At 46.7% G+C, this 26235-nt stretch overlaps 10 protein-coding genes across 10 annotated transcripts; 6 read left to right on the forward strand and 4 right to left on the reverse strand.

Moving 5' to 3' along the window:
• Positions 1 to 1249: 1249 nt before the first annotated feature.
• N7478_004175 (uncharacterized protein) lies at positions 1250 to 2143 on the forward strand (the record flags this gene model as incomplete). Its single annotated transcript, XM_056920389.1, has 1 exon — positions 1250 to 2143. The coding sequence occupies one exon, from the start codon at positions 1250 to 1252 to the stop codon at positions 2141 to 2143; it is 894 nt and encodes a 297-aa protein (XP_056778426.1).
• A 1844-nt stretch (positions 2144 to 3987) lies between these two features.
• On the forward strand, positions 3988 to 7057 carry N7478_004176 (chitin synthase; the record flags this gene model as incomplete). The annotated part of the gene is made up of 8 exons (XM_056920390.1): positions 3988 to 4092; positions 4192 to 4627; positions 4662 to 5023; positions 5097 to 5792; positions 5913 to 6010; positions 6116 to 6247; positions 6327 to 6972; positions 7049 to 7057. 8 exons carry the CDS (start codon positions 3988 to 3990, stop codon positions 7055 to 7057), a joined length of 2484 nt encoding a protein of 827 aa, XP_056778427.1.
• A 3054-nt stretch (positions 7058 to 10111) lies between these two features.
• N7478_004177 (uncharacterized protein) lies at positions 10112 to 11362 on the reverse strand (the record flags this gene model as incomplete). Its single annotated transcript, XM_056920391.1, has 3 exons — positions 10112 to 10998; positions 11090 to 11242; positions 11299 to 11362. 3 exons carry the CDS (start codon positions 11360 to 11362, stop codon positions 10112 to 10114), a joined length of 1104 nt encoding a protein of 367 aa, XP_056778428.1.
• A 266-nt stretch (positions 11363 to 11628) lies between these two features.
• N7478_004178 (uncharacterized protein) lies at positions 11629 to 13054 on the reverse strand (the record flags this gene model as incomplete). Its single annotated transcript, XM_056920392.1, has 3 exons — positions 11629 to 12392; positions 12453 to 12878; positions 12970 to 13054. The coding sequence occupies 3 exons, from the start codon at positions 13052 to 13054 to the stop codon at positions 11629 to 11631; spliced, it is 1275 nt and encodes a 424-aa protein (XP_056778429.1).
• Positions 13055 to 14027: 973 nt separating this feature from the next.
• N7478_004179 (Tim10/DDP family zinc finger protein) lies at positions 14028 to 14401 on the forward strand (the record flags this gene model as incomplete). The annotated part of the gene is made up of 2 exons (XM_056920393.1): positions 14028 to 14125; positions 14227 to 14401. 2 exons carry the CDS (start codon positions 14028 to 14030, stop codon positions 14399 to 14401), a joined length of 273 nt encoding a protein of 90 aa, XP_056778430.1.
• Positions 14402 to 14736: 335 nt separating this feature from the next.
• On the reverse strand, positions 14737 to 17307 carry N7478_004180 (putative Sin3 complex subunit (Stb2); the record flags this gene model as incomplete). The annotated part of the gene is made up of 1 exon (XM_056920394.1): positions 14737 to 17307. The coding sequence occupies one exon, from the start codon at positions 17305 to 17307 to the stop codon at positions 14737 to 14739; it is 2571 nt and encodes an 856-aa protein (XP_056778431.1).
• Positions 17308 to 18854: 1547 nt separating this feature from the next.
• N7478_004181 (ubiquitin-protein ligase RMD5) lies at positions 18855 to 20368 on the forward strand (the record flags this gene model as incomplete). The annotated part of the gene is made up of 4 exons (XM_056920395.1): positions 18855 to 18975; positions 19096 to 19223; positions 19326 to 20078; positions 20150 to 20368. The coding sequence occupies 4 exons, from the start codon at positions 18855 to 18857 to the stop codon at positions 20366 to 20368; spliced, it is 1221 nt and encodes a 406-aa protein (XP_056778432.1).
• Positions 20369 to 21178: 810 nt separating this feature from the next.
• On the forward strand, positions 21179 to 22416 carry N7478_004182 (BTB/POZ domain-containing protein; the record flags this gene model as incomplete). Its single annotated transcript, XM_056920396.1, has 4 exons — positions 21179 to 21363; positions 21500 to 21886; positions 21989 to 22262; positions 22357 to 22416. 4 exons carry the CDS (start codon positions 21179 to 21181, stop codon positions 22414 to 22416), a joined length of 906 nt encoding a protein of 301 aa, XP_056778433.1.
• A 522-nt stretch (positions 22417 to 22938) lies between these two features.
• On the reverse strand, positions 22939 to 24561 carry csn12 (the record flags this gene model as incomplete). The annotated part of the gene is made up of 6 exons (XM_056920397.1): positions 22939 to 23025; positions 23080 to 23500; positions 23552 to 23613; positions 23670 to 23822; positions 23871 to 23943; positions 23996 to 24561. 6 exons carry the CDS (start codon positions 24559 to 24561, stop codon positions 22939 to 22941), a joined length of 1362 nt encoding a protein of 453 aa, XP_056778434.1.
• A 420-nt stretch (positions 24562 to 24981) lies between these two features.
• N7478_004184 (60S ribosomal protein eL20) lies at positions 24982 to 26000 on the forward strand (the record flags this gene model as incomplete). Its single annotated transcript, XM_056920398.1, has 4 exons — positions 24982 to 24985; positions 25366 to 25550; positions 25606 to 25782; positions 25845 to 26000. The coding sequence occupies 4 exons, from the start codon at positions 24982 to 24984 to the stop codon at positions 25998 to 26000; spliced, it is 522 nt and encodes a 173-aa protein (XP_056778435.1).
• Between the last annotated feature and the right edge of the window lie 235 nt (positions 26001 to 26235).

A 26235-nucleotide genomic window follows, 5' to 3' on the forward strand; every position in this document is an offset into this window, starting at 1 on the left:
GGCATCTCAGACGTAATATTAGTATGGAACGCTCAGGCATCCGACTTGTACAGAGTCCTTAAAGAAGAAACCCTCAGCAAAACTAGCACCCTGTGCTTTTTACGGAAATTATAACCAAAATTTCCAGAGATAATAGCGCTCTAATTTCGATATTTATCAGCAATATGAATGATCATAGGGTAGAAAGTTGAAAGAGAACTCGATAATATCGTTCGCGAAATATCATTGGCTATAACAAGGAGAGTGTGTCTCAATTAGATGAGTTTGGACATAGCGTTAGAAGGAAAAAATCCAGAGCCACATTCGGGCTTCGGTTGCCTAATTCTAAACGAACAACCACTTTTAAGAGACGAAAAGAGGCTGGGGCTCACAGTAGGAGCTCTTGGGCACCCCCTTTGCTTAAACTGTGAAGATCGTAGAAATGGATCTACTTTGGGGGTAGGAAGATCATTTGAGACGCGGAGTGAACATGATAAAATCCAGTAACTTCGTATGTTTCCTGATGGCCACCGTATTTACCCCAAGAAGGAGACGGCTTTCAAAAGGCTAGAGGTCAAGAATATAAGATGCAGAAAAGGAAATACTCTGCATTTTCCGAAGAGAACCTTGGAAAACCGTAGCCCCACATAATATCTACTCACCCCGCTCAAAAAGCCCAGACGACTGTTCGGACTTCATTGCGATAAACCAGGTTGTGTTTCCTGAAAGCCTGCATTGCTTGCCATACCCCGCCTACACCCCGCCTACACCCCGCGCATGCTGCATTGGGCTAAATTTTAATTCCGATCTGGAATTGCTGAGTAGAAGATCATTTGCAATTAAGCAACGCCCATTGGTTTTCGTTCGGGGTGAAATTAGGGTGAAAACAGATATTCATAGCCGATAGTGAAATTCAGTATGGGGCACCACAAATCAATGCAGTAAAAATGATTGCGGGGATCACATTATCGCTGTCGGATGATCGGCTCGTGTAGCAAACTCTTGTATGAGGTCTAAGCCCATGGACTGTCAGTCTCCAATCTGATGTCTGAGCACTTCCTTATTTGTCATTGCCGAGGTCCATGCCTCGGAGACAAGATTCATAATAGGAGGGGCATATCTAGAAATAATCACTTCTTGTCATTTATAACTCAGCTCCACTCAGGCACAGGGATAGGTGCAGTGTTCCATCTTTTCTTGATATCAAGAAAATAAATTCCTAAGTACAGCCTGAGATCTCAAAAGATATCCTTAATCTTTCATCGCGATAATGGCGCCTTCGCTGTCAACAGCCCCTGTGACGGAGCCCAATCAGGCCATCCAGTTCAACGATGTAGATCATGGAGACGGAGGAGCTACAGCCACTACCCGTGGAGTCCAAGTCAGCCTTCAGAAACTTCCTAGACCGCCAACTTTCAGCGACAAGCATGAAGAGCGCGAATACCTCAAAGGTCGCCTAGCCCTAGCCTTCCGCGTTTTCGGACGAAACGGATACGATGAAGGTGTTGCTGGCCATATCACTCTCCGCGATCCCGTCAAACCGGATCACTTCTGGGTCAACCCATTTGGCATGCCGTTTTCCCACATTAGGAAGTCTGATCTGATTCTGGTGGACCATGCTGGGACCGTTATTGACGGTGGCAATAATCGATTACTGAATATTGCGGCATTTATGATTCATTCTGCTATACACGAAGCTCGACCGGATGTTTTGTGTGCAGCGCATTCGCACTCCATTTATGGTCGATCCTTCAGCACACTTGGTCAGGAAATAGATATATCTACTCAGGATTCCTGTGCGTTTTACAAAGATCATGTCGTTTATAAATCACAAGGCGTTGTCCTGGCAAAGGAGGAGGGCCACACTATTGCGAAAGCGCTTGGTGATAGAAAAGCCATAATTCTACAAAATCATGGTATCTTGACCGTTGGTCAAACCATCGAGGGCTGTATTTTCTGGTTTAACACCCTTGAAAACTGTTGCCGCGTTCAACTTCTCGCGGACGCCGCTGCTACTGGGCGTGGGATTAAAGTCACAGTGATTGATGATGAAGATGCAGAGTTCACTTACAAAAGTGTTGGTACGCCACGCGCAGGTTGGTTTTCTGCTCTTCCGGCATTTGCTCTTGCCGGACGTGAGGCTGGCCTAGAGGTCTATGAATGACCAAATACACGAAATTGTCGACTAGAGCCGTATTGTCTAGCTGTTTTGGCTTCATACTATCTTGAATTTTCTATATTAAATCACTTCTGACATATCCTTACAAACAACTTGAATGGCACGAGTCCGAACTAGTAAAACGATGCTACATCATTTGTAAAAGAACAAACTGGCAATATACCCCCCGAAAGGTTTTAGTCATATCAGACGATAAAGAGAGGAAAGCACTTAATTTGACTATATTTGAATTTTATGAATATACGTTCGCTTATGTAGCCCGGGGTCCTTCTATGATGAATCTCTCTCATTTTCGCACAGAGCCCCATCATGGCCCACCCAGATGCGGGGTAAGGGCTTCAACACAATCAATCACTACAGAGCAGATGTGACGTATCCAAAGTTAGGCCCCCAGCAGTCAAGGCATTCAAATATCTGCAACCGACTGAATATCACTTGCTAAATGCTCTTTTACAAATAACACAGCAAAGAAGAAGAAGAAGAACATGGTGAGTGGTTTCATCTCAAATATAGTAATATCCTGAAAAGAAGCTAAACTGATTACAACAGGTAACACAAGGTCTCCAGTTACCAGACCGACCCCATTCTCTAAGATGGACGATCCATCTCACGACCGTCATCGTGGTCACATTTGCAACTGGCTATATACGCACGGGTGAACTAAAGCCATTCGATATCCCATCAAATACAGCCCTGGCCATTTCAATCACTCTTGTATCTGGAGGTGCAATCGGATACGCACAGCCTAGTTCAGTTCACTCAATAATAGCTCGAATCCTCTTCGCTGCCGTCTACCTCCTGAGCTTTACACGGAGCCAAACCTCGCAACCATACAGTGAAGAAATTGGGATCGTGACCTCCGTCTTGATGGTACTTTGCTGTTTACCCCAGAACCTCCATTCGGGGCTATTCTTGCTCCCTCATGAGACCACTGTGCTTGGACTATATGGTATACCATTTTTCGCAATTCGTTATTCAAGATACTTCGGTATGGGTCTACCAATATTCCTTGTTATCTTCGTACAGATTCATGATTCCTATCTAAGGGGCACTTGGTCTATTTGATTCGGGATGAAGGGTATGCTATTCAGCAGGGCCTGGCTCAGCCAAGGTTTAATATGGTAACTTAAACAGCGGTTCTTCTAACTATAATTCATGCATGTGCATCCAGAGAGAGCTTCCATTTATTCGCAACCAATAATATGTCAACTAATAATGTCATGTAAACTTGAAGCATTGGACTGGTACAACTTCTACAGCCACTCAGGACTCTCTTGCGCGTTCCATCCACATACAGTCGGATTTCTTCTTATTACCCAGATGGTTGGACCCCATTGAGGTCACACTCGCCGAATGTGCTCTTGTATGGCTCGCTTGTAGCTGTGTGTCGTAGCTTATGGCATCAGTTGCCAAAATGTAGACTGGGAATCGAAACTCTCGAATGACCACCTGGGGCTACCAGCATAAATCAAGAGTGGATCAGGTCATCGTTGACTGGCTGGGTACGATAGCGGTGCCTTCATTGACCAATGAAGCGTCTCTCATGGTAGAGAAATGCAGGATCGCCGAGTACATGGAAGTAAAGCCCATTATTCCCTGTTCGTAAGATACATGCTTTGAAAAGGGACCGGCTAGAGCTCGAATGATCATGCATGTTGCCGTTCCAGGGCGCCTGAATCATCTGAGCTACCAAGCCAGGCACCTCACATCTCTCAGGCTCTCATCAACTTGTCATTTTCATATATCTACCCTCACCTGTATTTTATCATTCTTTCATCATTCTCTTCAAATAACTTCCCCTTTCTAATGAACATACTGCTGGGCTGAAGATGGATCAAGATCCAGATCTCACTTATCCTCTCTCCCTGTATCCAGGTTCAAGGGACACTCATTCGAATCTTGTATCTCCTGGTCATGAGGATGATTATGTTCCGGTGAGTGAAACTTTGCCTCCTTCCTCATCGAAATTTCAGGCAACACCCATACAATTAAAGTCTTGGCTGAAGCACATTTTCTGACATGTGGTCTCACAGCAAGAACAGGAATTGACCGGGTCCTCGCATCTTCACGAAATTCCATTGTACAACTCGACAGTCAACACTACATCTCTAAAGCCTCCTCAAGTTTATCGAACTGTTGAGCAATACCCAGAGACGGACTCCAGCAAATCTCTTCTGAATCATGCGGATGGCCTCCATCCAAGTAATTCTAGAATCTCCGTTCCACGCTCTAGAGATACGCAAGACACAATATCTCAAGGATGGCTACAGCGACAAACAATTGGTGCCAGTCGGCTTCGACGGTATCCAACCCGCAAAATCAACTTGATTCGTGGTACAGTCTTGAGCGTGGAATATCCAGTTCCCAGCGCGATCCAAAACGCAATCGAGCCGCAGTATTTAAATGACTCAGGAAGTTCACCGGAAGAATTTACTCATCTTCGTTGTCAGTCTTATATAGAGGATCGAGGTTAGATTTACTGGCCCATACTGATACACTCCAGATACGGCCGCAACTTGCGATCCTGATGAATTTACTCTTAACAAAGGCTACAATCTCCGAGCGGCTATGTATAATCGGTATACCGAGCTCCTGATAGCCATTACCTATTACAACGAAGACAAAGTGCTTACCGCTCGGACACTACACGGGGTCATGCAAAATGTTCGCGACATCGTCAATCTGAAGAAGACTCAGTTCTGGAATAAGGGGGGTCCTGCATGGCAAAAGATTGTCGTATGTTTGGTTTTTGATGGGATCGGCCCATGTGATAAAGACACATTGGACGTTTTGGCTACTGTGGGCATCTACCAGGATGGAATAATGAAGGGAGATATTGATGGCAGGGGGACAGTGGCCCATATCGTTCGTCTAGAACTCCCTAATCTTGGGTTATTATAAGCATGGTTATATTACTTAAAGACTGACAATTTTCTAGTTTGAGTATACAACACAGCTGTCTGTCACTCCATCACAAGAGCTTATCCGACCGCACATGGGCGATGAGTCTATCCATAATCTATCGCCCGTCCAAATGATATTTTGCTTGAAACAGCAGAACAGCAAAAAGATCAATTCACATCGATGGCTATTCAACGCTTTCGGTCGGATCCTAAATCCAGAAGTGTGTATTCTCATCGACGCAGGGACCAAACCAGGCCACAAATCCCTGCTTGCTTTATGGGAGGCTTTCTATAACGATAAGCATCTTGGGGGCGCATGTGGAGAGATCCATGCACTCCTTGGCCGGCGATGGGAAAAGGTCCTCAATCCTATCGTTGCGGCGCAAAACTTCGAGTACAAGATTTCAAACATCCTGGATAAGCCTTTGGAAAGCGTTTTTGGCTATGTGAGTGTTCTGCCTGGCGCCTTCTCGGCGTATCGTTATCGGGCTATCATGGGCCGGCCGCTAGAGCAATATTTCCATGGTGATCATACACTGTCTGCGAGGCTAGGTCGGAAGGGTATCGAGGGTATGAATATTTTTAAGAAGAATATGTTTCTTGCGGAAGACCGGATTCTATGCTTCGAGCTTGTTGCGAAAGCCGGATTTAGCTGGCACTTGACCTATGTGAAGGCTTCAAAGGGGGAGACCGACGTACCGGAAGGCAAGTACCTTCCCTCAAACACACAGGTGAGAAGTGTATCAAAACTAATGAGATGATATAGCCCCGTCAGAGTTTCTTGGTCAAAGGCGACGGTGGCTCAATGGCTCATTTGCTGCCGGTCTTTACTCGATCATGCATTTCACCAGGATCTACAAAAGTGGTCACAATTCCCTAAGACTGTTATGGTTGCATGTGCAGCTTACCTACAATCTCCTCCAGCTCGTGATGACTTGGTTCTCTCTTGGTAAGTTGATCATGGATGGAATAGCCTCAAGGTCGCGACTAACCGTACTAAAGCATCCTACTGGTTAACAACCTCGGTAATCATGGACATTGTTGGAGTTCCCAGTTCGACAAACAAATATCACGGCTGGCCCTTCGGTAATGAGGTGACTCCAATTTTCAACAATGTAGTCAAAGCCACATATCTAGCTGTCCTCATCCAGCAATATGTACTGGCACTAGGCAATCGACCAAAGGGGTGAGTGATCTAGAAGTTGTGCTCAGGCGAGCGAGGGGCAGCATGCTGATTCTCAACGACCGCTAACTATTATCACCAGATCGAAATTTGCATACTTGTTAGCACTGGTATATTTTGCCCTGGTGCAGCTATACATTTTGACTCTGTCATTTTATCTTGTTGCACAAGCTTTCTCCGGTGGAAGCTTGAGCCTCGACATCAGCAATGGGGTGGGTGGCTTTCTGAATTCGCTCTTCGCTTCAACAAGTGGCCTGGTTCTGATCGCCTTGGTCTCAACATATGGTATCTATATCTTTGCGAGCATCCTCTACGCTGATCCGTGGCATATTTTCACATCTTCGTGGGCCTACTTCCTCGGTATGCCCTCTTCAATCAATGTGCTGATGGTGTATGCCTTCTGCAACTGGCACGATGTATCTTGGGGTACCAAAGGCTCCGATCAATTGTCCGCACTTCCCTCGGCACAGACTCATATCTCCTCTCGTCCCTCAATTAGCAATTTCGTCGAGGAGGCCGATCAACCACAGGCGGATATAGATACTGAATTTGAAAAGACCGTCAAGCGCGCTTTAAAACCGTTCAAGCCTCCCGTCGAGCAGGAGAAGATTGACTTGAGCGACTCTTACAAAACTTTCCGCACGAATCTGGTCCTCATATGGAGTCTGTCAAATGCCTTGTTGGTGCTTATGATTAACAACGCCTCCGTGCATAACTTGTGCCTAACGGTAAATCACCCACTTCCATTCTTTTGACTCGTGTGGAGAATTTATTTTCTTCCCTTTGACTTAGGCATACTAACAGTGTGAATAGAGCACTTCTACTACCCGGACGGCATGGTACTTCAAAGTGATTCTCCTGGTTACTTCGGGTCTATCAATTTTTCGGTTTCTAGGATCATTGTTGTTTCTTGGAAAAACTGGCATTTTGTGTTGTTTTTCACGAAAGTGAATGATTTGCTAGTCAATAAGATCTGAAGCTTGGTGACCTCGGGAATTCTTCAACCAATTTTATACCATTGTCTCTTGTAACCTCCTCGACCAAATTTACTCAATATCTTGAGGAAGAAGTCTATCAATGTTTTCTGTTCTCTTTAGCCGGCTTGATTATTCTCTAAGATGTAGTATAATCCCGCGAGATTCTTATCATCAAAGACATTTCTCCATTTGTCTTTCTACTTGTTTTTCTATCTATGTAGAGCTTACAGCAAATCTAGTGGTATACTAGGCAGTAAAAGTTAATGTACGGCCAAGGGGGTTTTTCCCGCTAGACTCTATACAGTACAAAGACTTACTCCAAGAGTTTTAGCTCGCTGCATCCCGAATTGCCGATTTCTCCGGAGTCCAGAGATCCGACCGGCATGCGTGCCGTGTTTCCACTCCCAACGATCCCTGCTGCATCCAACTTCGATCCCTGCTGCAGCCAACTTCAGATGTTGTCGAATGATGATTGGGTATTCTCGGTGGCTTGCAGCTGCAGAACGCAGAGATTTTCAAGACGTCGCAGTGGCCTAAACCTGGTATGAAAATACTTGAAATTCAGCGTAATGGGGGCGTTTTCCATACCTATTTCCCTTTCGACCTTTTAAGTTGCCGAGCACCGAGGTGGAAATACGCATTCTAGAGTAATCAGCGATATCAGATCTACAATTTCGATTCTAATGCTATTTGATCGTATAGACGATCGGTATATTTGCCCCATTCGGGTTTTTTGAAGCTAAGTAGATTCTTCTGGCTTGGACGTCACTGCGGGGAGTCGAGATAGCGAGCACAGTAATACCTTTGTAGAGAATCTAATCTCGATTTTTGTTGCTAGCAATAACATGAATTTTAGGAATCAAAGTCAGTACCCAATAGATATCCTATGCTAGTATCAAAATTCCACGAATATAAGGGGTCTTCTTCTTCTTCATATTTTTCCTCTCTTCTTTTCACTTCCTGTCTCTTCTTTCTATTTTTTTCTTTTTTTCCTTTCCTTGGCAACTCCTTGTAATAAATCTGGGGTCCCAAACAAATGAAGATTACAAGGTTTTAGAATAACATACACGGTGCAAGTTCACTGGATCCATCAAAGTAATATTCACAACAGTTGTACAGCAAGAAAACCGTCAATTCAGCCGCATATTTCGTGACATTTTGTAGAATACGTTTTCGCTTACCATTGAGTAGACATGGTGATTGACCGACACCCACAAAATTACTGTAATTCCCCCGGGCTAGGTGGCTTCATTACGCCGCGTCGACCACGAATCCATCCATCCTGCGACCTGGCAAGCACTGACAATTACCGCATGCGGCCGTGATCATTCCTCGCGCCGATCCTTGGCCATACAAACCCGTCCGGTCGTTTCTGATACGAACCTCGTCTTTTGGGCTGTTGCACCACTCCACCATGTTTTATTTTATGACTGTTAAATAATTAGGGGTTAGTGGTGGTTTAGAAGTGCCATCTCTCTTCCTAAAGTCATCTCTCTCCCCAATACTTAAACCAGCTATCTACCCACTTTTTTTTCTGGGATATCATAGCCTCTTCTCTCCATTATCATTTCTTTATATTCATAATTCGGTAACACGTCGATCTACCAAGCGACTTTCTTCATGATCCTTCCTGACTCTTCCTTTCTCCCTTTTACGAATATCAATTCCAGCTCCAAGATTTGAGTGACGACATCTCTTTAGATCAATATATTGACCTCGAGTGTTACACTCGTTCAGCATTGCACTTCAACATTTGAAGTTACCGTATACCCTCTTGCTATTTCAAACTTTCATCCCTACCATATTGGCTAAGAACTTTTCATAAAAGTTCCATCATGGCGTGGTCTCAAGATGATAGCTTTTCAAACAACTGGGGACAATTCAATCTGCAAAACCATGAAATTCATGAGGACCGTTTGAATCTCCAGTCTCCATCTAAGTTCGTTCCACCCTATCTGCTGGCAAGGTCAAGCATATTGCCTACAGACGCACTCGAAGACCAATCAAATTCAAATGTTTCTTTGAATTATTCCTGGCCATCTTCAGAAACCGAACCAGTATCTACTATCCAACAAGATCACCAAGATTACTCCCACCATACCATCCTTGATTGTTCCAATCCTTTTTCGGCTTCAATCAGCCCTCTACAGCCAATGATTACGAACTCTATGCAAAGTCGCCCTCAGCCCACAGCTGCCTTTTCCATTCCGCCAACAAAGATCACGAAATCGCGAGCTCGTATTGCTGAGAAGGAACCAACAATGATCCATCATACGCAGAGAAAAGCGCAGTAAGTCTTGATATTATCTATTTGGGGGATTCTTGTTGACAATGACCTTAAGCTACATCGACGACGATTCGGGGAGCTTCGAATGCGGATGGAAGGATTGCCGGTCCCCTACAACATTTCGTTCAGAGGGCTCCCTAATAAGACATATCAAAACTCAACATGTCACGCCGCGTGCCTTTAAGTGTCCGTACTTTCATTGCAAGAGAGGCTTCAACCGGAAAGACAATCTGGAAGAGCATATACACCGCATCCATAGAAGCCGAATGTGATCATCCCTCCATTCATGTTTCGCTCTCCATTTTGCTTCTTCCTTCCTTTTCTCTTTTCTCTTCCCTTTTCTCTTATTCATATATTATTCTTCGCCATATTCCCAGAATACTATATTTCTCTGCAATCGAATTTTCGGTATTTTACTTAGTTCTTTAATCTTTTTCAACTTGAGCGGGCGTTGTATTGAGCGGGCGTTGTATCTCATAACCCCTAATCATATCTGATCAATGTCCTCTCCCAAATCTAGAAAGAATTTACATGATATTCATCCCAGTATCTGATAATAGAACGATACCAACCAAAAAGACTTCCACAGGATCATAATCTAACCTAATAATTCTTCTGCACAACCCCCCTCGCAAACTCCGCAAAAGTCAAACCAGCCTGAACCTCCTCTCCCAAATTCGGCTGCGTAAAAACAGCCAACGTATTCCTCGCAATCCTTCCCTCCACAGTCTTAGCCCCCTTAACAAAATGCGGCACAGCCCGGAATTTACCCCTCGTAATCAACTGCAACGCCTCCCCAGTCTGAAAAGCAAGACAAGCCCTCGGAATATTCACCTTAACAATATCACCTGTTCTCGAACGAATATACAGCCCAGCCGCAGGATCAGGAGACTTCTCTAATTCAGGCAAAATGGGAAGAGAGTCAGAGTCAGAGGTAGAGATAGAATCAAGTATTGGCGGCGATGCTGCTTCATCAAGGAACATCGCAGATGTAAGACCAGTCAAGCAACCATGATCTATATGTGTAGCGCACCAGTCATCATCATCATCATCATCATCATCATCATCATTATTCTGTTTCTCGGCCTGTTCGGTAGCAGGGAAATAATGAAGTAAGCGAGCCTTTGTCGTGAGACTTGTTTCAACGACTCGTTGCAGATAACCAGGCTTATAGTCGTCGATATTTGCCTCGGCGTATTTATCACAGGCGCGCGCTACAAGTGTTGCAGTTTGAATGATTAGCGAGCAGAGATCCTCGGCGCTTGATCTGAAAGTTGGAAGTTTTCCGGCGTCTGGCCAGATATTTGGCGCTGTGTATTGGGGTAGATCGGGGAATCCCTCTGCTGGTGCGCTGGCTAGTGTTGGATCCTGGTAGAAGGCGCAGTTGACATAGTATGAGCCCTTTAGAGTATCGAAGTGACCTGATTTGAGAGTTTCTTTCCCACAGGACCAGCCTACGAGATATTTTGACTCGGGACTTTCGAGGGATTCTATTATTGTTAGTTTTTGTTAGTTTTAAATTTCTTTTATGATTGCTATGTAGTGACAGCATTGATAGCACTAGGAGTCAGAGGGCTATACCTAGTTCTTTTTCCGGAAGAGCTGCTAGATAAGATGCATTTGAAAGAACCTTAGCACGCAGTTCGGCAAAGTGCTCTGGCAAGTCTTTCACGACGATAATGCCCAGGGATGCTGGTCCGAAAGCCTCTGTGAGGGTATCGAAAGAGACGGTCCCTATTACGAATTAGCTAGTCGTCGCATAAATGTATGAATACAGGAAATATTCTCACCATTCTCAAGATCTTTGAGACTAACAGTGACCGCTTGGGCCACGGTTGCTTGATTGACACTCATATTTTCAAGGTTGTTGAGGTTAGGGAAGAAGTGCCATGTTTTTTTTTCCCCGCTTCATGCTAACGGGGGCTACCGATAAGGTACGGCTAGCAACGGGTTGATAAATCGGGCAAGTGGACAAGTGGGCAATTACAATTGCCTACTTATTACTGGTTGTATGTCAAAGAAATCATAATGGCCAATGAAGATGAGTGGAGTTTGATGTTGTTGATACATTATTAAAGACTATCGTACTAAACAAACGCTATCACAATGGCTAAAAAAGGCTATGCCGCAGTCACTCCAGGACGTCTAGTAACAGCCCTCAAGTTCCCAAAGGCCAATACATCACCGATGCGCTTAGCACCCGTGAACAGCATCACAAGGCGATCAATGCCACATCCCCATCCTCCTGTTGAAGGGAGTCCCCATTCCAAAGCCTCAAGATAACTCTCATCAATCTCGCCAGTCTCACCAACTGCATGACTAAATCGCAACTGGTCCTCAAACTTGCGGCGCTGCTCAAAAGGCGAATTCTCCTCTTCATATAAATTAATCACTTCCTTGCCCTCGATAAAGAGCTCGCCGCGCGCGGCAACACATTGGCCCGTTACAGGATGAGTAAATGATTTGGAGAGTGGAGAAAGGCACTCAGGTGAGTTGATGATGAAGGTCGGGTCTATGCATTGCGGTTCAACGTAGACGCTGCAAAGTTCATCAAGGAGACGGGGGAGGGTAGGGTTTTCGGGGATCTCGAGGGAAAGAGTATGGAACAGGGAGCGGATTTGGTCGAGAGCGTCCGCGGCACTCAGATCGGGCAGCTTCTGGTTGATAGCTTCTTCGATGCCGGTGATGAAGTCGATACGCTTGAATGGTGCGTCAAAGTTGACCTTAGTAGGGTTAAGGGTATTATTATCTTTGTTGAATGCGTGGATGCGAGCTGCCATTCCGGAGAGAAGTTCTTCACTGGTGCGCATTAGATCTTCCAGGTTGGCGTAGGCATGATAGAATTCGCAGGTTGTAAACTCTGCATTGTGGGTTTTATCAAGACCTGATACCAGTAGTTAGTTAGTGATATTCATGTCGTTGCAGTAGCAAGCATAAGACATACCTTCATTGCGAAACGACGGGCCAATTTCAAATACTTTATCAAATCCACCCACAATCAATCGCTTCAGCCACAGCTCCGGCGCAATACGCAGTGATAATTCGCGTTCTGGAAACTCCGTTGCAGAGGTCACGAAGGGACGGGCAATCGCACCTCCCGCCACAGCCCCAATGATAGGTGTGCTGACTTCCATAAAAGAGCGATCCACAAAGAACTGACGCAGGTATTGAGTCAAAACCGATCTGGCACGAATAATATCCGCCGTCGCAGGATCAGCTAGGAACTGGACATGGCGGGGGTACGGCGAGATCTCATGAGAAACATCATGAACAGGAACATCATGTAGGCATGGCGCTAGCAATTGAGGCAACTCCGTCACGTTGAGGGTAAGTTCGCCACGGGCAGTACGATGCGGGTTTCCAGTTACAGCTAGAGATAAATCGTTTAGTTGGAGATTTCTTCCAGGCCCAGAAAATTCTGCATGGCAAGGGGAGATAAACAATAGAAAGAAAAAACATACTAAACGCGTCACCGCGACGAAGCAGACGATACAACTTTTTAAATTCTTGGGATTCGATATTCTGGAGTCGACCCTTGTTGCACATCACTTGAATCTTTTGGCCATCTTGCACGATATCGAAGAAAATCAATTTGCTCCCCGCGAGGCGGTAGGTACGTATTCTACCTAATCTAATCTAAGTACAATGGACATTGGACAGAAAGGCCAGTTGGCCAGGACAACGGGCGCGACCTACCAGAGATGACGACCGTGTCTTCTACAGAATCATTGTTGGCCAATCCCTCATAGCGCGAGCGAAATTCTGCACAGCTCAAAGATCGCTGATCCACTGCCAATCGAGGGTACGGGTCCTTAACAGCAGACCTAACCTGCTGCAATCGTTCCTGAAAAGCCTTTTCCGGAGACGAAGATGAAACAGAGCTACTATTTCGGAGAGACTGTTTTGTTAGTTGAGCCCGGATAATGGGCTGGAAACGGGATTGAAAACGGCGTCCTGCACTTTGAAATGGGTCAGCTTGGTGTCCCAAACAAATATAATTGTGAAACAAGTGTTAAGCAATTGAATTGAATCGATCAGTCTAGGTACGTTGCGTTCATATACTCGTGAGAGCATCAACTGCAGCGGTTCTGAAGCAGAGGGTAGATATCATCATGATAGGGTGGAAAAGAAATGAATAAGATAAAATAACAAGAATCAAAGTTCTTACCTGTATCGTAGCCCCTCCAAGCCATGGGAGAGAGCCCATGAGCGAATTGAATGCATTTGCAATCGAGATTCGCAGTTCACATTGCGTGAATGAGAAGAGAAGAAGAGTAGAAAGGAAAGAAGAAAAAATTGTGGAAAAAGCGGGAGAAAAGGAAAAACTCGGGCGGACAAGACTCGGGTGGCCCAAGCTTCCAAACTCGACTTGGGAACTTCCGGTCCGCATCGACCCTGACAACCACCATCATCACTATCAACTTCAAAAGGTATGTATCCCCTATCATTGGAATTGAAGATAGCCTATTAACAGAAACTGACATAGCTACTTCACTATTAACCTCTATATTCATTCATCATGTCTTTCCTTTTCGGCGGTCAGCCCAAGATGTCCTCGGAGATGAAGATTGCTCAGGCCGAGACTGAGGTTGACATGATCTCAGACATGTTCTCCCGGTAAGACGCTCCGAATAAATCACAGAGAAATAGATATTCAATCCCTCTCAATCCCTCCCTGTTTGTTGAATGACGCACTAACATGTACTACTCATCAATAGCTTGAGCGAGTCCTGCACCAAGAAGTGTGTTCCCGTCGATTACCGCGAGGGCGACCTGAACAAGGGCGAGTCCGTCTGCCTCGACCGCTGTGTCTCCAAGTTCTTCGACGTCAACATCAAGGTCTCCGAGAAGATGCAGGGCGAGGCTGCTCAGAAGCAGCAGGGTCTCATGTAAAGTACCACCTAGCAACAACTTTACATGACGTGTTGGACAGAAAATGCGGTTGGTCAATTCATCGCAATGCAATTTACCCCTGAAACCTTCTAGAGAGCATATATTGGATACTATACCAAGATGGAGGAAGTCGCTCATCGGAGGTCGTTTTGTTTTTGTTTCGTGATGGGACACGTTAATATCATCACATTTGGATTAGGCGAGGAACGCCGGTCTATCTATGTACAATAGGAAAATTGGGGGAAACAGGATTAGAAAAAAAGCAAATCCAAATCCAACAGGATATGAAAAGAATACAATGTATCGTACACGCGTGTTCCTCGCATGAAGGGTTATTATGAGGAGACTGGGAAGCCGAGGGATTGCCGAACCCAAGTCATCCAAGAGGTGCTTTGTTCTTCCTCGCCCTGAAGTAGACCTTTAACTCGAGTTTCCACATTGACTATGTGTCGCTCAAAATCGGTCAAGCCTTCCTCCATGTCTTCAACTTTAGATTCGAGGACATGGAGCTCATAGTCCAGTTTGGCACCGAGTAGCTCGACCCGTTTAACACTGTCGTGCAGGTAAGAATTCTCGTCAGTCAGGAGATCGCTGGATCTCTCTCGTAGACGCTGATAATCACCAAAGCGCTCCAGATAGATCGAGTGCAATTCTTCGTGTTGGTCATGGAGGGTGCTGGTCAATTCATCCACAGATGCCACTTGGCGTTCAACCCATGGAGCAGTCTGCTTATCCAATTCCAATATTCGCGAAGTGCATATACGGGCATCTGATGCCAGAATGTCTTCTTGAGTAACTAGGTCATCCAAGGTGGAATTTTCATTGGCCTTTAGTGGTTGGGTCAATGATGTAGAAGCATGCACTACTTCTTCAACATGACTGAAGGACAGGTGTCTTGGACATCGGTCATTACGTCGCTCGGAGCCAATTTCAATGCTTCGAAGCTCTGTACAGCTTTGGGCGCGGCGAAGGGCCATAAAGGCCAATATTGGTTTTGGGTCATCTGCGTCGCCTTGCTCACTTGAGGCCACTGTAGACCGTGTTCTTGCGCGTTCCAGATCCGATTCTTCTTCTACCCCAGCGAGTGGTTGTGGGGCTGGGAGATGGTCTGTTTGCTGAATATTTGGCTCATTTCCTACATTTGTAGGTACAGGGTCAATGTGGATCTCAGGGGGCTTGAGCTCGGTATTCAAATCGGCTCCAGCGGAGGGGTGAGTGCTCTGGTCATCCTCTGGTCGAGATTCTAGATCCCCATCCAGCTTGGAGTCAGACGTTAATCCAGTAGTAGTTCTGGTTTTAGACATAGATTGTTCTGTATCACTCTCAATAGATGGATTATAGGCAATATCATGGGTCAGTTCCGGGCCTTCACGAGGGTTTTTATGATGTGAGCGTAGACCGGGGAGCCCAACTGCATCCTTGAAACGACCCAAGCCAGCTCGAGCATCCGAAACTCTCCCACTCACGCCTTTCTTGCGAATGTCCTTCTCTTCGGTATGAATAGTTTCGGGCAACTTCCCCAGCCGGTCGTGACTGGAGCCCGTTCGCTCAGCTGGCAAATCCTCTGCAGAATGCTTTTTTCGGCTTGTCCAAAGATAACCGCCTTGGTCATCAGTCGTGAACATCATGTCCGATGTTGATGCGCGAACGAAAGAGTGATCAGGCCGACTCTTGCGATGTTTCCCAAGCCAAAGCCATTTTGCTCTTGATCCGTAACAACACTGGATAAATGTCTCGATATCCAGGGTTTCAATGTCGGCAATACCACCCTTTTCACGGCCACGAACCATTCCCATGACCATCTCACCACCCTGTCCACTGAGCTCAGCCATGGTAGACTTGACAGCGTCCGTCCACCCTTCGGCATTGGCAGCCTTAGCTGTCGCGCGATGTAGACGATCTAGAGTTTTTCGGTCCAGCCTCCGTGATCGTTCCATTTTTTGTGATTTTTGAAATCCTCCAATACCACGTTTGAGATTGTCGATATCAAAGGCATCTTTGCCCACTTGGGCGCCATACGTGTGTAACCGGTTTCGAGCCCCAAGGAGCGTTCCCAAGATAGCAGAGACACTCGTTGGGCCAAGGACACCGTCACTTGGCTCGATGTTGTATAAATCAGCCCCGATATCACCCCACCAATCACCGATAGCTGCCTCGGTCACATCACACAGAAGGCCATCCACATATTCAGGGGCTAGCTTGTCGAACACCACTAAGGCAATTTGGCACTGTTTCACCAGCTCCATCACCGCATTGTAGAGAGGCACCCGCTCACTTGCTCGATATACCTGATAGAATTTGGCTTCGGTGGCCGGTAAAGGAGGTTGAAGTTTGAGACCCGCTCGTCCAGCGCAACCCAGTCGCTTTAAGTTCTCATTGACGATGAATTCCTCTCTGTGTTTCTTGAGGTCTCCCTCCGGAACTGGTATAACAGTAAGAGCTGACGGGAAAGAACCGAGGTCTGTCACCATGACGGTTCCAAGTGGTGTTTCCTTCTTGCGGGCATGATACTGTTTCACAGCGTCGAAGTAAAGTTTAAGTCGAGGAGACCACGTAGTTTCGTCGTTCGGGACACTTAACACGCCAACCATAACAGTATGTGACGGGTCACCGGTATATGTCGATATCACGAAGGTCGGATGAACTCGAGAACAAGCCCATTGTTCAACGATGTAGATTTCGTAGCCTTGCAGGGTTGCTCGGCGGTGAAGAACATCGGTAGAGGGGTCCTCTTCCAGATAGCGAAGCGCGACTGCATCGGTGAAGACGAATCTCTGGTGGCCCTGCGGCACTAATCGGTCGAGGCCTTGGCCGTTTGTATTCGAGGCGGGGCTTGCGATGAGGTCCGACGCTTTGGAGGATTCCCGATGGCTTGTGGCCGCTGTGGCCGTTGCGCTGACCGACATGACGACTGGTTGTCACTTCGAGACGCAGGGCGTCGAGGAGACAGCCCAAAGGAGCAGAGTGTAAGTAGAATAGAGAGTACCATTGAGCCACGCAGCTCAAGCCACGCCTCGGCCCAGATTAGGGAGGCGCCGCCGAGTGTTAGAGTTGATATAGCACTAAATGAGCAGCGCAAGTCAGGGGCCCAGACACGGCATTTGAGCCATATTCAGACAGCGACAGGAGAAGAGAGGGTCAAAGTGAAGTAAAGTAAATCTTAACCGTCGTTGTACTGAGTGTAGCTACAATCCCGGATACTGTAGGATGGGAGACGTCACCAGGCGGTGAAGTCACCATCAGGCATCAATCAGGGGCTTCTAGGGTTCAACATTAAGGGACCACAATGCAGGGGTCCCGCGAAGACGGGCTACGGAGTGTTTTGCGACCGACCACTACTGTCGGCAATATGCTAGTGCTGGAGATCAGGGCTCTGTCGACGGGTTGGTTGCCAACTCGATGGGCGCGCAGAGAACGCGTAAAATATGGATTCAGAGGGGCTATTTTCTGAGTACAGCTCAAGTTACACGATAATTAAGATACGGTAGTGAAAGAAGCAAAGAATGAGAATCTCTTCTCTACAGGCCACCAACAAGGGTAACGAGCAGTAGTGAAAAGAAGACCAAGCATTACTCGAGGACGTTGCAATAAAACGCGAACAGTCCAGCGCAGACGCGAGGGTACTGCGAGTAAGGTGAACACTCGATGGGAAAACCAAGGAGGTCAGGTATCTTGTTTTTTTCAAAAATTCCCATCCGATCCCTAAGGACCAGATGGAGCAGTCAATTTGGTAGTTTTCAACTAGCAAAAACACGATCTCGGATGTCTCCTCACTGATGCGTGTAAAACCCGTGCACTAGGATGGAAAAGAAAGGAAAGAAGAGGAAGGGCGTAGGGAGGGAGAAAGTATTTATACCCGGAGCCTAAAGGCGCTAGTGGAAGCGAGAGTGGGGCGCGTAGCCTGTGGATGGGCTTTGATTGGAATACAGATGACGGGTTGCCAAGAAGATGAGTCATCGTTTCTTAAGTATCCCAAAGAGGAATAGTACGTCTGGAAGCTCTCACGTGCCCTTGGTTGCTTTGATTGCGCATGGAATCAACCATGACTTCTAACTCTCTCACTACAAACTTGTAGGTTATCGGAATTACGGGATTAGTGAAGCTCCAACATTCCTTTTCCAAATCTATCTCAATTCTGTGAAGTCTTTGGTGATAAGCTATCTCATCCACGGATCAGTTGATTCCCGATACAGTCACGTGTATCCCAATGGCGTAAAGCGGGCGATCACCCGGAATAGTCCAACTCCAATGTTCCACCAAGCTTCGTGGGTTCTCGACTTCCCCTCGTCATATCAGCGCAAAATACACCCCATGCTACAGCACCCGGGCAACTGGGGCTCTTAAACAGCATAAGCCAGCCCCTCGCCTGCCGGCTTACATATGGCCGCCGGTTGACTCGGGCGGTAATCGCAATTCACCTCCGCATTTGAGTACCCACCAACATCCATACGCCATGGATCTCGTACAGAAAGAGCATGAGAGGCTCTCAAAGAAGCTCAAGGGAGCTCAGAGTCTCAAAAATGTGCAATCCACTATTGACATGCTACAATCAGCCCGGGATACTATTGCTGCTGGTTAGTGCTCTGTGACCCAATCTTTGATACTTTGGAAGTAACAGCGCCGGATGACTTGAAACTGGTCCATAATCAACCCAATGTATCCCTCACTGACACCTTTTCCATGGCCTATTGTAGACCCAAACCAAGCAGCCGTAACCCTGGCTAAATTACAGAACCCTGTTAAGGCATCTTTTGAGTCTCTCAATGATAATCTGAAGGAAACTCATAGCGGGCTGAACAAGTACACCAAGTCTCTTGACAAGGTAAGCATTCACTTCTATTGTTCTTCTGACGATATACCCTCTGCTTTTTTTCTCTCCCTTTTTCTCTCTCTCTAACACACCGTTTTTCTTCTCTCCCCGCAGCTTTTTAAGGACCGACCTCTCCCCAGTACCGAGCTCGATGCCCTCTCCAAGCAAGAGAACTTGATCGACCGTGCGATTGCGATGCACCTTCTCCGTGAAGGACAATTTTCAGTTGCTGCAACATTTCTATCCGAAATCTCAGACCAAAAAAACTTGTCCGATTCTGACTCAAGTCGTTCAACCTCTGAGAGCGCAACCAACCTCTTAGATGAGGTCCCCTCCGACGAGATCCGGAGGCAATTTTCTTCCATGTATTACATCCTTCACGAGCTTAAAGAAAAGAAGAACCTCCTTCCAGCCATTCAATGGTCCCGAGAAAATCGCGAAGCTCTCGAGTCTCGCGGCAGCAATCTAGAGTTCGAGCTATGCCGCCTGCAGTTCGTGTGGCTTTTCCATGGCGAGTCCGATGACCAAAGTATTCGAAATTTGGAAGCAGCCATGGCCTATGCGCGGGTGGAATTTCACGCTTTTATACCTCGCTATCTCCGGGAAGTTCAGCAGCTGATGGGAGCTATGGCCTTCACTCAGAACCTTCGAGGATCACCATATGCAAACATATTTAACAATCCCTCTTCATGGGATGATGTGGCACAGTTCTTCACCCGTGAATTCTGTTCATTACTTGGTCTCTCAGCCGACTCGCCACTTTACGTGGCTGCAACGGCGGGTGCGATTGCGCTGCCCACACTTTTGAAGTTACAGACCATCATGAAATCGAAGCACACGGAATGGACCAGTGAAAATGAGCTTCCAGTATGCCATTTCTGCCCCTGTCCATCCCCTCGCATCATTACGTTACTTCCTTGTACTAATTTCCGTTTTAGGTCGAAATCCCTCTACCCCCGTCTTATCTATTTCACTCAATCTTTGTCTGTCCCGTGTCAAAGGAGCAGGCGACCGATGAGAATCCACCAATGATGATGCCATGCGGGCATGTCATCGCCGAAGAGTCACTGCGTCGACTCAGCAAGGGTAATCGCTTTAAGTGTCCCTACTGTCCCAATGAAAGCCATCCGCGGGATGCTCGGAAGATTTTCCTTTGAGCGTTTTGCACACTTTTTTACGCCTCTTTTCCCCCTTCTATCTCTCTCGCTTTTCCCCCTCCAGTATCTGATGCAGGCACAATCATATTGAGCAACTCTACGGACATATCACTGGCGTTAGGATTCGGTGTTGATTACGGAATCGGCACCCAGCTTTGAATTTAACCTTCTTTTACTTCCTTTGCCCCAATTTTCCGTACTCCGTATGCACGTGCACGATAACCTTCTCAGCACCCAAAGAACTCTCTAGTGTCTATGCCAATTTCCAAGTCTCCACTTTCCCTAGCCCGTATTATCAACTTAACAAAGAACTCATTTTCCAATTTCCCAAATCTCCACTTCTCCCTGCACTAACCCGAATCCCCTCCCCTATTGGTCCACTCCGTCCCGTGACCACGCGCTCATTTGGCGACACTCCACTGCCCCTTTACGCGTTTGAACCTCGTCATGACGCGTCAGGTAGTCAGAACAGTCTCCATTTTGGGTAATATTGGCCCTGTCAAACACGTATTTGCGTCATAACTTCCCCGTCAGATCCTGTCAGGTACATTCGTGACCAACCCGGGCGTACAAGTTCACCCCATGAAATTATTTACCCGGGTGCAATCTTTGAAACTTGTGTATAAATAGAGCTCTGTAGCCCCTGAATCTGATTCGGACAGATTCAGATTCTATCTCTTTCTATCTGTCAATCGAGTCTGGGTACCTTTTATACCCACTACTCTCCCATTGCTATTTGCATCTCGCTTATAAAAAAAGAAAGAAAGAAAAACGAAGAAGAAAACAAAAATTCAAAGAAACAATTCCATGATGCTTTCCAAACGGAATCCTCCCCAGACTCCATCCAATGCTTTCACTCGCTATCGCGCTACGAAAGCTTCCTCGGCGGCTCATAAGTCCCGACGAAATATAAGGGATAGTTCCCGCTCTAGCAGCGCATCAAGGCGCATAGAGGTAGAGCCACGACGGAAACCAACTTACCCTCCAGATGTATCGTAAGTGAACCTTCTTTCTTCCACGAGGACGATTCATTGAAACCCCATTTTTCTTTTTCCCAATACACATCCAATTCACCCAGCCGTGAACAAAATATATAATCCATAGTTTTTAACTAACTATAAAACCCTCCAGTTCACCAACGCCCTCAACATCCCCAGTCGTCCTCCTCCATGTCGGTCCATCAAACCGCCTCTTTGCCGCCCACGAAACAATCCTGACCTCATCATCCTACTTCGCAGCCCAATGTGGCTCACAAACCCCCTCCCCTCCATCTCGGGCGAACGCCCATGTCCAGACTCCCAGAAAACATATCCATCTCCCAGATGAAGAACCAGAGGTTCTATCCTGTGTTCTTGAGTATCTATACAAAGGCGACTACTATCCCCGTCTCCGCCACAATGCACTCCGCAAGACATGGGAGCTAGAGTCTGGACCCGAAGAGACAGACGGAGAGACCCCAGGTGCTACACTTTGGCATCAAGGTATCAGGGAGACTATTCTACGGGATACAGCTATATAGTAAGTGGTTTGTATTTGAAAGTACCATCAACTCCTATCTTGAGAAAGAAGAAACGAGAAAGAATTGCCAAGATGAAAGCTCATGCTAATGATTGGATATAGTTGCGCTGCAGAGAAATTCAACCTTCCCTCCCTTCAGCGGTTGGCACTTCGGAAACAGGGCCTTCACACGGGAATCACGGTGAACACTATTCTCGCGAGTGCGCGGTACGCGTATGCGAATACACCTGATACAGAGTCGAAGCTCAGAGCCCATTATCTTGCGCTAATTATTCGGTGCCGGGGAACGTTTAAGAGAAGTGGGACTATGCAGATGGAAATGGAACGGGGTGGGAAGTTGTTTTTCGATCTGTTTGTTGCTATGTGTAACCATATGGTAAGTTCTCTTTAGCACTGCTTTGATAGGGGGGTTGAGAGCCTTACAGGGTTATCTTGTTTCGTGAAAGCTTCGTTCTAACTTTGGTTTCTAGGATGATGCTGATCCTGGGGCTTTGTCGACTTATAGTTCCGCTGCGACTAGGAAAGATTAGGTGATCTATTCAGTGGATGGTTTTGCTGGTGGGTTTTTATTTGGATGTGCTTGTTATTTACTGTTTGTTTGCTGGCGGCTTTGTTTCGCTTTTTTACTCCATTCTATACCCATGTACTATTAATACTACTTTTGAAGGATGACGCTAATTGTAATCTGAAAGTTCAATCCTATTGAAGGTCTTTTGGTATTTCAACATAATACAGTCGCAGTGATAAAATGTGGTATCTTTAATTTGAGGGATCATATCCAATTGATCGTTCTCTTTATTATCCCCAGGATAGAATAATCGTGGGCATCATAAGAGTTAGTTTTATGGGATCTGAAATTAGAGGTGTATCAAGTAGTCAGCACAAGGCGGGCGCTAGTCAGACGCCTGTGATCGGTTAATTTTTGGCTAGGTCGATGTGTAGAAAGAAGTATCTGCGAAAGCCTGTAGGAGTGCGCTGGAGGCAAGTCTCTAAATTTCATGCGTTGGGACTCGTGATTATGGTAGTGAATTCAATATGGGTCAGGCGCCCGCTTAGACACCAGTCCCGGGGAAAGCAGAATTGTTCTTGCTTAACACGACGATGCCTCGTTCACGAGCGATGTATCCTTTCATCAGACCCTATTATTTTTGTCAGTATTTGATGTTTCATCGCTAAGTTACCTTGTGACTAACCTTGTAGATGAGATTGGCTAATAAGCACTCAACCTCATCAGTATCAACTCGAGTCCGAGCTGTAGCATGGGTCCCAATACGTAATGCTGCGGCGAACTCTGCGACAGGTACACGGGTTCGACGAATGGGAGGCTGCCCATCCTTGGCCTGTTCAAACCCACCAGCGATAAAGACTTTGCGGAACAGATTGCGCAAGGCAATATCCCGTCCACGTTCCAGAGGTAGGTAGATGCGCCTCTTTACAAATTCTTCCTCGCCAGCACTCATGGCTCTGTCAAAGCCGACGAGATCACCCTTTCGGATGCAATTGGACAGAGGGCGGAAAAATGCCTCGAGGCGAGGGAATTGAGCAAGTAAGCGGTGACTGGGGAGAGTATGGGTTGTGACCAAATGGCAAGGAATGAGGTATGTAAGAATCAATCTATTATACAGATCAGTGAGAGTTCAATTAGCAGGATGGACAAATCCTTACTCTCGGTTTTTGAGAGCTTGTCGGTGGCACATCCTCCAAGCAGATGTCAGGTGTGTCTCCGCCTACCACACTCGATTAGCATGGTTAGGTCACATGTAAGGGATACCATGCTACTAACCTCGATATAGTTCTCGTCCAAAAAGTGAATGACGCCAACATAATATTCGAAAGTCACGATGTGAGACTTTGGGAATGCCTCCAATGGCGGTAAGTCATGCGATTGGGCATTGATTGCGCGGAGGAGATTCTTAGTGAGGCCAACCGAATTGATCTGTATCAAATTAGAACATGTCGGTGTTAATTTGATTTGCAAACAAACCTTAAAATATGTTTTGAAAAGCAAATTTGTAGTGTTGTAAATGCCCCATTTGCGGGAATCTTCAATGGGTGCACTAAGCGGGTATCAGTAATAAAGTTCACCATTACCAGATAGTCGATACTGACCGGTCACTCAAGCATAATGTGAACATGCGATTCATAATTCGCGCAGCCTCCTCCAAGTTCCCATTCTTCTCGAAATCGGCAGCTATGTCATCCTGGAACCCAAAGCTTGCTGAGCCTTGGGAGACAACTTCGGCATCGGCCTTAATCGCAAAGATACGTAAGTACTTGCCGCTAATATATAACAATGGCAAGGTCCAGGCAGGAAAAGAGGAGGAGCCCGAGTATCCTCTGATCAGCACATTGACGAACTTTTTCCAGGCATTGAATATCACAACCGCACTAGCTCCGGGCTGGCGATTCTGGTACGTAAATAGTTCGTCCAGTGCTTTCCAATATTCCACAGCAACCTCCACCCAAGCATTTTGTTCGGTTTTTGACACCTTCAGACGTTTCTTGTTGAATAAGAAGGCGGCCTCTTTGAATGAAACTGGCAAAGTCGCGTCGTCGGATCTATCGTAGAAGGTTTGTATCCGGCCATTGTAGATGTCTGGGGTGAATACTGCCGCCAGTTGCGGGCCAGACTGATCGAAGTAGGCACTGTTAAAATCGAGCCCAAGGGGGTTCATGGTGAGTCGTAACCCGTTCGCTTGGAAACGGATACACTGAGGGGTTCGGGAGTGTTGTTGGAAAACGTTCAGACTCGGTACTTCTGGCAAGCTTCGACCGATCAAAGAATGACCCAGCTCAGGTACCTTGAGACTCACCGCGGGAATACAAGTCAAACAGTCGAACGTGGGGCGAAGGCGGTGTGGCTGGTGAGCTGTGGCGGAAGGAACAGCCCCCGGTCCCTTCCCGATTGGGACTAGATTGACTAATCCGGATCCACTCGCTTAACCGAAGGGCGATAGCCCTAAGCACTTTGCAACACACTTCCAGATTTACTCTTCCCCGGCACACTAACGACTCAACCACCACAGCGACAATCACAGTCAGTACACCCCCATATTGACCTCGATCGAACCCTTTTGCTAACATTCGAATTCCAGATGGGTGAGTGACCATTTTTCCAACGATTTTATTCCAGCATTCTTCTCGAACGGTTACGGTGTGTGCGTGCGATCAATGAACGAAATATGATACGGAACCGACAACTTTTCAACAATGGTGCAAAACTTCAAAGCGACAAGGGAAACGAACATATGACGAATGAGCGACCGGACTGTTGGGGGATTTTCATCTTGTGGTCAGACCAATCTCGAACAAAAAAAATATATCGGAATCCCAATCTCCAATTTCTACACGACAATCCCGCCCCCTTTCTCGAACACCAAAATTTTCATAAATCGCAATCGCATATCATCGCATCACGTTCGAGGAGAATCGCTGAACGCAAAACTTATCCCGAGCCATAACTGACGGGTTCTCAATAGGGCGTCTTAACGAGTACCAGGTTATCGGGCGTCACCTGCCCACCGAGGCGAACCCCACCCCCAAGCTGTACCGCATGCGCATCTTTGCGCCCAACAATGTTGTCGCTAAGTCCCGTTTCTGGTACTTCTTGGCTCAGCTCCGTAAGCTCAAGAAGTCCAACGGTGAGGTCGTCAGCTTGAACATCGTATGTGTTGAATACTCTCTCAAATCAGTGAACAACTACTGATCGCTTTTTCTAGATCACCGAGAAGCGTCCTCTGAAGGTCAAGAACTTCGGTATCTGGCTCCGCTATGACTCTCGCTCCGGTACTCACAACATGTACAAGGAGTTCCGTGAGATGAGCCGTACCGAGGCCGTCGAGGCTCTCTACCAGGACATGGCTGCTCGTCACCGTGCCCGTTTCGGTTCCGTCCACGTATGTTTCATCTCTTCACCTGGAGTCGGTTGTATCATTTTAACTAACAATTCCCGTCACAGATCCTCAAGGTTGTCGAGGTTACCGACCCCGAGAGCATCCGCCGCCCCTACATCAAGCAGCTCCTCGGCAAGAACCTCAAGTTCCCCCTGCCCCACCGCTCTGCCAACCCCGGCAAGAAGCTGTTTGCCTACTCTCGTCCTTCCACCTTTGCTTAAATGTGATGTTTGGGTTTTTTGGGATGGAGTGTGGATGAATAACTGCGACATGGCCATAGCATGCATGAAAGAAAGTGGTCGCGCGGAAACGGCCTATTTGTACCCAGTCAAATGGGAGGGTGTCTCTAGTCCCGTTTAGTGGCATCTTGACGTTAAATTACAAAAATTATCGGGTTCTCTTCCTTCTCCCATTCTGCACTCCGTAGGCGGAAGCAATCAGGTCCTATTATGATTT

This window comes from Penicillium angulare (genome assembly GCF_028827245.1).
Source record: "Penicillium angulare strain IBT 27051 chromosome Unknown utg000004l_segment0_segment0, whole genome shotgun sequence".
Taxonomy (NCBI): Eukaryota; Fungi; Ascomycota; class Eurotiomycetes; order Eurotiales; family Aspergillaceae; genus Penicillium; species Penicillium angulare.